This window comes from Perca flavescens, chromosome 15 (genome assembly GCF_004354835.1).
Source record: "Perca flavescens isolate YP-PL-M2 chromosome 15, PFLA_1.0, whole genome shotgun sequence".
Taxonomy (NCBI): Eukaryota; Metazoa; Chordata; class Actinopteri; order Perciformes; family Percidae; genus Perca; species Perca flavescens.
In genome coordinates this window covers 33,726,435-33,735,635 of record NC_041345.1, presented here as the reverse complement: position 1 = coordinate 33,735,635, position 9,201 = coordinate 33,726,435, and the positions used below count along the sequence as shown (strand labels likewise).

The following is a 9,201-nucleotide window of genomic DNA, read 5'->3' as shown; positions in this document are numbered from 1 at the left end:
TGAATTTAATGGCTGCTTCTTTCACGGCTGTGATAAGTGCTATGCGTCAGGTGAAATCAATCCTCTCACCAAAAACAAAAAACACAGGGCGATCTGTGCATGGAGTTCCATAACAGAGTGACTGCTCTAAAAAATAAGCATCAGCTGAAAGTTGTGGTGATGTGGGAATGTGATTGGCGACAGGCTGTGGATACTAACCCTGACGTTAAGGAGTTCATGTTAACATATGAAAAGCCAGGGCGTCTCAATCCACGAGAATCCCTCTTTGGAGGACGAACAAATGCAATGAAGCTGTACCACAAGGTAGAAAATGATGAAAAGATCAGATACTATGATTTCACAAGTTTGTACCCAACTGTTCAGTCCAAAAGAGATTATCCAATAGGACATACCCAAATAATACACAAGGATTTTGATGACATAAACACATACTTTGGCATTGTGAAATGTACAGTAGCACCGCCCAGAGGCCTGTATCACCCTGTGTTGCCCTACCACTGTAACGGTAAACTGATGTTCCCCCTATGTGCTGCGTGTGCTGTTCAGATGAATCAAACAACACCTTGCACACATAGCGATCAAGAGCGGTTGTTGTCTGGCGTTTGGGTGACGTTTGAATTACAGAAAGCCGTAGAGAAAGGGTACAAGATTGTTTCCATTGCTGAAGTTTGGCATTTCCCAGAAAAAACTGATCAGCTTTTTAAAGCAGGAAGCAGGAAGCTTCAGGATACCCTGGACATATCAAGACGGAAGCCGAAAAACAAAAGTACATAGATGACTATTACGCACATGAAGGCATTCGTCTTGATCCGGCCAAGATATGTTTTAACAAAGCTGTCAGGCATACAAATAAATTGCTTCTGAATAGTCTTTGGGGAAAGTTCGCAATGCGCAGTAATATGACTACTGCTGAGCTCATAACGGAACCATCCCGCTTCACACAGCTCATGTTCAGCGACACTTTTGATGTTCGCCAGTTCTCATTCATCTCACCAGAAGTAGCGATTGTCCAGTGGCGATACACCAATGGGGAAGCATCCAGAGTAAAAGACGTGAATGTTTTTATAGGAGCCATGACCACCGCCTATGCTCGCATGGAGCTATATGATTTGTTGGATAAACTGCAGGAACGTATTTTATATGTTGACACTGACAGCATTTTGTTCACAAGCAGAGACGGCGAGTGGATCCCACCTCTAGGTCCTTACCTTGGCGATTTAATGGATGAACTAAATAGCGCTCAAGTCTGTGGGGCTCCTACCGAAGATTATATAACTTGTGTATTTCCTTGAGCGGTCCTATAAGCATAGCATTTAGGACCCCCGGAAACGTTATATAAAAAACGTTATATAATCTTCCTACCGGGTTCGGTGGATTTTTTTAAGGGGCAGTGGTTCGCAGGTCACTGGCCTCCCACCTTCTCCCGGCTCAATTCGTCGGCCTTGCATGAGATTTACCCCATCGCCGTAGCTTGCCGCGTCTGGGGCCATCAATGGCAGCGCAAACGTATCTCCGTTTTGTGCGATAATCGAGCGGTCGTCGACATCTTAAATAGGGCGCGCTCTTCATGTAGTGCAATTATGCCATTTGTGAGAAGCATCACCTGGTCCGTCATGCACAATTTTCTCATCACTGCCCGTCATGTTCCCGGTCATTCTAATGCTGTGGCTGATGCTCTGTCTCGTTTTCATTTTCAGGCCTTTCGGCGCCTGTGCCCTACCGCCAGCCCCTTCCCTGTCACTCTGCCTTCTCTCCTAGGGAGTATATGAGAAAGGGCTTGGCTGCGTCTACTTTGAAAACCTATGATTTTGCTTGGCGTACCTTCTGTTTCTTTTGTTTGTATTTCTGTTCCTCTTAAACCTGTTCTTACAAGCAGCATTTGTGCATTCATTTGTTATTGTACTGACACTCGCAAATTTAAGTTGCAGTATACTCAAGGTTTGCTCGCCGGCGTTCAGTTTCACATTCCTATTCTTATTCTTTATTTATAAAGGACAACACACATTAATCAACATTTCTGTAAATGTGCCAGTGTTAGCCAGCCGGCTAATTTTCAACTGCGGTCCGCTGTTACGACCCGTCGTTTCCGAGCATTTTCTCTAATCAGGCCGTCAAATTGCTGCTGAAAGGCATTTCCAAGTCCCATCCTTCTCCCCCCGATCCGAGGCAGCCTATCACTCTCGGTATTTTGCACGCTATGGTCTCGGTTCTTCGGGCGGGGGTGGTTTCTCCCTACGTTGTCTCCTTACTGGAGTCCGTGTTTTTGCTGGCTTTTTATGCCTTTCTCAGATGCGGCGAATTTACTACCCCTTCTAAATCTTTTAACCCTGATAGTGATGTCACTTTTTCTGATTTGGCTTTTTATCCTGGTCATTATCGCTTATCTCTCAAACATTACTGTTGCGGCCTCGCACTGGCTCCTTAGCGCCTCTGTTCCTCGTCCCCGGGGGATTTCCCCTGTCGAGAGCTTGGTTTGGGCTTCATCTAAAGCTCGTTCTCCTTAGAGCTAATATTTCCTCTCAGCATTATTCGGGCCATTCGTTTAGGATCGGGGCTGCAACGACGGCAGCTAACCGGGGGCATATCTTGTGCTTTCCTGCAACTGCTGGGTCGCTGGTCATCTGCTGCTTACTCCTCATACATTCGTCCTGACGTCGCCGACCTTCTCACCATCCAAAGATCATTGAAGCCTTGATTCTGGTGAGCATGCATATAACTGGTGGTGGTGTGTTTTCACGTCTCTGTTATTGTTTCTCATTTAGGATGTTGTCCTGCTTGTGTCACATTTATTCTTTGCTTGTCGTGAACGAACACGTCTTTTAGAGAATTCTTAATAGATGGTGACCCCGCGACGTGGATTTTTGGAGGATGAAAAAAAAAAAAAAATGCGAAATTGAAAAACTGGAGTGTGACTGCTGATCTCTAACACAGGGCCTGAAATTGAAAGGTGAGCCAGAACCTGTTTTTGTCGAAAATCTGCAAATAGTTAATTTAGAAAGATTTAGGTGGGAGAGATCAGCAGCGTCAAACTCGTAAGTCTATTAAAATCTGTAAAAATAATTGATAAAAGTAATGCCCAATTGAGAACTGCGTTGAGAGCGATAAGTCAAGGGCAATGTATGTGATTGTGTGTAATTTGTATGGGTTAAAGCTTAAAAAGCCTGAAAGAAGGTCCATGGAAAAATGCACAGACCGACCGGGACGGGAGACTCGAGTAGCGTTTGATTCGCGTGCATTTTATTAGAAGTCCATTTGAGTTTGGCTGATTTTAGATTGTGATACATTTTAAATATGAAGTGCACTAACTAGGTTACAGCGTTTGATTTGCGTGCAGTATTAGAGGATCGATTTGAACTTGACCGGGTTTAGACCACTGAATACATTTTAAATAGAAAGGCCGGGGGACGGTGACAGAGAATTAGTTTCTGTGAAGGCACGGAGGAAAACATTAAGACTTTTTTAAAGCCAGCTTAAACAGCTATGGGGAAGCAGGACTTGGTAAGGCTGATTTTGCGGCGACGGCGGAAATAAAGCACCATTGGAAGACCCCCCAGTTTTTTCTTGTGACCATAGTATGGAAATAGGAAAATCAATTTAATAATAGGTATAGTCGAATTGTGTAAAAACACTTAGGAATTGTAAAAAAAGGCCTACTGTAAATACATTTTAAAAGAATTGTGGTGTTGGGATTTGAGTCCGCGGCAGCGACTCCGCGCTGTGTGTTTTGTAAAAAATGTACATAAGATTGTTTTATTTAAATCGAGAGCGTGCAGCTCAGCAGCGTTGGTTGTGATTGTAAAATAACTCATTGTGTAAATAAGATGTGTTGAAATTGAAAGCGCAGTGTGGTTATAACTTCATTGTAAGATTGTTTTGTTTAAATTGAGAGCGTGCAGCAGCTCAGCGGGGGGGGTTGTGGACGTGTTGAGGTTACAGACGCAGTGTGGTTGCGGATGTTCGTTTGTGTTGAGTTTTGCATTGGAAATTCTATTTCCTGATAACAAACAGCGACTCCATCTGGTTGGTAAATCATTACAACAGAGCGTCTACTAAAACCAGGGGTCAGATTATGGAAAATACGGTAAACTAGAGAACTATCTTCTGAGGAGAGTGCAGTGTGAATGCAGTACAGTATATTCTTGATTGGATGACTGGTTTGAATTTTGTGAAAAAGCGTGCAAGCTCAAGCAGTGAGAATGGCTGAAAAAGTGGAAATAGATTAATCGGTATGTCTTTGAAGAGTTGGGCGCCGACCCTGAAAGTATGAAAGATGTGGACATGTTTGAATGGAGTTTCTCAGTGAATGCATGAAAGAGCAGCTAGCAGTTGAAAATGGGAGCAAAATGTCTGCTCAGACTTTTTGTGAATTAATGTTTGTTGCTCAATGGTTCAGGTAGTTGAGATAAGTGCATTTCATTTTTAATCATCTATTTTTCTTTTCTTTTCGGTTTTTGCCTTGAGTAGGATTGTGTCTGAATGATTGATAAGCCCATTGCAAGTCAAAACAGCAGCTGTTAGATTTATTTTTTTTCACACATCTTTAACTCTTTAAGTCACACTCATGAAACAAAGACAAAAGGTGCCTTTGTTTGAACACTCTCACTGATGCAACTCCCCCATCCTACCTGGGAAGACAGTCCAGTGGGGGGTGGAGATAAATTCAGCAGTAAGGAGTAATTTTCAATGGATAATTTAGTAAATGCATATTTGGCATTTTGGGCATTTTGACTAAAAATTGGTTTGTTTTTCACTATAAATGATAAATAACAGGCACATGAAGATAAATTCATTATATTTTTATGCATTCTGATCTTACTGTAGCTAGTCTTTTCCACTATTTTCTTTTGTTTTGTTAGTTTTTATTCTTTTTCATGTTTCTGATGATGTCTCTGAGAAATCATAGGGTTGAGAGAGTCAAGGTAGTAGTAATTCCATTGATATTTCTTTATGGTTTGTTGATTTTTTATTATTTTTATTCTCTAGTTGTAAATATTTTGTTAAAAAATAAATAAAAAATGGGGGAAGATCAGAGGATTTGTAAAGCCTCTGTGCTGGCCACACAGAAGTGCTATGCAAATCTTCTTCTCAGGGTATTAAATGTGGCACAAAAGAATGACACGGGACTTATATAGAAATTGATTTGCTGCTGATCAAGTTTGTCAAAAATGTTTGAAGTAATAGTAAAAGATGAATCACGCAGCCCACATTCCCCCATTGAGAAAGAAAATTTTGGAGTTTTTTGTGTTTTTGTAATTGATGATCTGTACTGTATGTTTACAATGGACTCATGACTTTTTGGGATCATTTATTGTGTTATGGACTGAAGCTTTTTGCCCATTGTCTTAAAGACTTTGGAAAACACAGATGACAAAGAACATTTCTCCTTCCATGAGAAATTAATGGACAAATCAAGGACAAACTATCACTTTTTTTCTTCTTCATTATTTTCACCCCTAGACATTGCCTGAAATGAAAACACTAATATGACTTTTGCAAAAAGTCAGTGTGTCAGCCGCCCAGATTCGCCGCCGACGTGCAGCCGCCCAGAGTCGCTGCCGACGTGCAGCCGCCCAGAGTCGCTGCCGACGTGCAGCCGCCCAGAGTCGCCGCCGACGTGGGGCTCCCCTGACTCCCAGCTGGCTAGCAGCTCCGCAGAATCCCAGCTAGCCAGCAGCCCCCCTGTCTCCAGGTTAGCTAGCAGCCTCTCAGAGCCCCAGTTAGCTAGCAACCTCCCTGATTCCCCGCCAGCTAGGAACCTCCCTGACTCCCCGTTAGCTAGCGGCCCCCCTGACTCCAGGCTAGCTAGCAGCCCCCTAGAGTCTCAGCTGTGTAGCAGCCCCCTAGAGTCCCGGCCGTGTAGCGGCCCCCCGGAGTTCCTTGAGTCACGGCCGTGTGGCGGCTCCCCAGAGTTCCCAGACTCCCGGCATGCTAGCGGCCTTCCCCCAGAGTCCAGGCTAGCTAGCATCTCCCCTGAGTCCAGGCTAGCTAGCATCTCCCCTGAGTCCAGGCTGGCTAGCATCTCCCCTGAGTTCAGGCTAGCTAGCAAGTTCCCCGAGCTCCGGCTAGCCAGCATCCTCCCTGACACTAGGCTAGCTAGCAGCTCCCCCGAGTCCCAGCTAGCTAGCATCTCCCCTGAGTTCAGGCTAGCTAGCAAGTTCCCCGAGCTCCGGCTAGCCAGCATCCTCCCTGACACTAGGCTAGCTAGCAGCTCCCCCGAGTCCCAGCTAGCTAGCATCTCCCCTGAGTTCAGGCTAGCTAGCAAGTTCCCCGAGCTCCGGCTAGCCAGCATCCTCCCTGACACTAGGCTAGCTAACAGCTCCCCCGAGTCCCAGCTAGCTAGCATCTCCCCCGAGTCCCACCTAGCTAGCATCTCCCCCGAGTCCCAACTAGCTAGCAGTTTCCCCGAGTCCCGGCTAGCCGGCAGTTTCCCCGAGTCCCAGCTAGCCGGCAGTTTCCCCGAGTCCCGGCTAGCCGGCAGTTTCCCCAACTCCCAGCTAGCCGGCAGTTTCCTCGACTTTCCTGTCTGAGTCTGAGTCTGTCCTGTCTGAGTCTGAGTCTGTCCCGTCCGTGTCTGTATGTGTTCCCTCGGTCCCCGGTCCCGAAGTTCCCTGTCCCTAGTGACCCTCTGTTGTCCCTGGACCTCCCTGGTGCCCCGTGTCCTTTGTGTCCTCTGTGTTCCCTGTGCCCCCAGTGGCCTCTGTGTTCCCTGTGCCCCCGGTTTTCTCTGTGTTCTCTGTTCCCTCTGTTCCCTGTGCCCCCGGTTTTCTCTGTGTCCTCTGTTCCCTGTGCCCCCGGGCCCCTCTGTTCCCTCTGTTCCCTCTGTTCCCTGTGCCCCCGGGCCACTCTGTTCCCTGTGCCCCCGGGCCACTCTGTTCCCTGTGCCCCCGGGCTCCTCTGTTCCCGGTGCCCCAGTGACTGTTTCCCCCTCCTGTCTTCCCTCGCCGCCCTCCCTGGGATGTTCTTTATTTTAGGGTCGTCTGGGATCCGACCCTTGAGGGTGGGGGTTCTGTTGTGGTTTCTGCGTTTACCACAACACTTCCTCCGAGACTCAACAACCTGCAGACTGTCCTCAGAGACCACCATCACATCCAGCAACCATCCAGCCAGCCGACCAATCACAGCAGGCAGACGCTTCTGGGCCAGCCAGCCAGCCGACCAATCACAGCAGGAAGACGCTTCTGGGCCAGCCAGCCAGCCAGCCAGCCGACCAATCACAGCAGGAAGACGCTTCTGGGCCAGCGTCAGCCACTGTTAGAATTACGAGGTATTGGGGGGGCCCGACCCCCCCTAGATGAGACTTGGACCCTCCCAAAAGGGATGAAGATAATAGTTTGGGGGGTATTGAAAAAATATTTAATAAAATATAATGTTAGCCTATCCAAAATTGTCTGTATTTAAATGCAGCTTTACCATCACATACCAACAATTCAGGAAATAATCTAATGAAGTACAATTTTCAAAGCCTCACTCCCCATAGGGCTGTACCATTTCTCTGGGACATTCAGACTGTGTTCTGTGCTATCACTTCACTAGCTGTCCAAACGTACGTACCGGGTACGGGCGCAGGCGCTGGTGTGTGAATGAAATTAAAAGTAAGTGGCTGAATCAACTTTAATCTCTGCCTATGGTTTTGACTGCCATGAATATCATCATACGTTGTGTTATGAGCAGCTCGTCCTCTAAACAGGTTTTCAGAACTGTCTTAATGTGGTTGTTCATAGTGTTTCTCTCATCTATAATGAAATCCTAGTCTAGCTAGCTAGCTAAAAGTTCACACAGCCCCTGAAGCTCTCTGTACCAAGCACATATTGTCCTATCTTGGTCAAACTAAGCCAAGAGTGGTTGCATTAATGCAAGCAGTTTATTATCTCATGGACAAGGTTGTCTGAAGGGTGTCTGTGTGTTTGAACTGCTGCAGAAGCTAGCTAGGCTAGCTAGTCTATCTGTATTTAGGCGCGAGATAGGTCTTCACTCCCGTCACATCGCTATGGTTTAACCGGAGGTCTCCCTTCCATTCAGAGGCCACGACCATCGCCGCTGCTTCAGAACATTAGGCCTACAATCACCTGCCGTAGCAGGACGTCCATGGATATACTGACGCGGGGAGAGGTTTAATGAGGTAATTCATCATTTGTGCAATTTCATTTTTAATGTCTTAACAAGTGGGAATCTGCACTAATATTCAGGGAATTTCTCATATAAATTATTGGTTCTCATGTGTGTAAGCCTATATAAAATGGAGAGTGACGTCACCAATCAAAATAGCTGTACCCCCCAAAGCTCACGGTATAATTTGAAAACTTCCATCAGCCGACCAATCACAGCAGGCAGAACCTTCTGGGCCGGCGTCAGCCAACCAATCACAGCAGGCAGAACCTTCTGGGCCGGCGTCAGCCGACCAATCACAGCAGGCAGAACCTTCTGGGCCAGCATCCAGCTCTGAACAGGTCTTACAGTTTTTTACGATGGCTATGACACTTTTTTTCAATACTTTTAACAACTTTCCTAAACTCTTAACACAGTTAGCACAACATCTGTCTGTGTAGGCTATACATTAACCACATTTCTTGTTGTTTTGACACAAAATGCATACAGTTAACACAAATTTAAAATGCTTGAACTTCTTTTACACACAAGCTCCACCAAGACCAAAACAATGGATCTTTACTGACCACTTTACAAATGCTTTCACACTGTAAGTCAGAACAGATAACATCATGTTCTAAACCTAATTTATAGGCTAAAGTCAAAGTGAACAGCTGATCATATTGTAAATTGAAACACAAATATATCCCCTGCATTTTTTACATGCATTTATTGAGAAACAGCTGATTGAAGTTATAGATCAATCACAGCTGATTCCCTTCTAGGAAACACACTCAGGTGTTGAGGTTCTTTCAAATGGATGATCATATGGTAGTACAGTAAAAGAGGTCCTATTTGAACAATATACTGTAGATGAACACAGAAAATAAGAAAAATGCCTTCACGAGGGAGAGGAAGAGGAGAACCAGGACAATTCTGTCTCCGTCTCCTTTTTTTCATAAACCATACATTCTATAAAGCTACTCTGAGATGGGTCATTCATTTTTTGTATTGAATCTCTGCAGCAAAAGAAACAAAATGGTGGCCAGGTTGGATCAGTGGGTAGAGCCGGTGCACATATACTTAGAGGTTTATGTCTCGACACAGAGGTCCAGG

General features: G+C 45.5%; 1 protein-coding gene across 1 annotated transcript; it reads left to right on the top strand.

The window, feature by feature from the left end:
- The first annotated feature begins 5,483 nt into the window (after positions 1 to 5,483).
- Positions 5,484 to 6,527, top strand: LOC114570259 (putative uncharacterized protein ENSP00000383309). The gene has a single exon (XM_028600500.1). The coding sequence runs from the start codon at positions 5,484 to 5,486 to the stop codon at positions 6,525 to 6,527; it is 1,044 nt and encodes a 347-aa protein (XP_028456301.1).
- Positions 6,528 to 9,201: the final 2,674 nt, after the last annotated feature.

Excerpts from the sequence above, each read along its gene's own strand:
- LOC114570259 (XM_028600500.1), top strand. The coding sequence starts at position 5,484 with ATGACTTTTGCAAAAAGTCAGTGTGTCAGCCGCCCAGATTCGCCGCCG.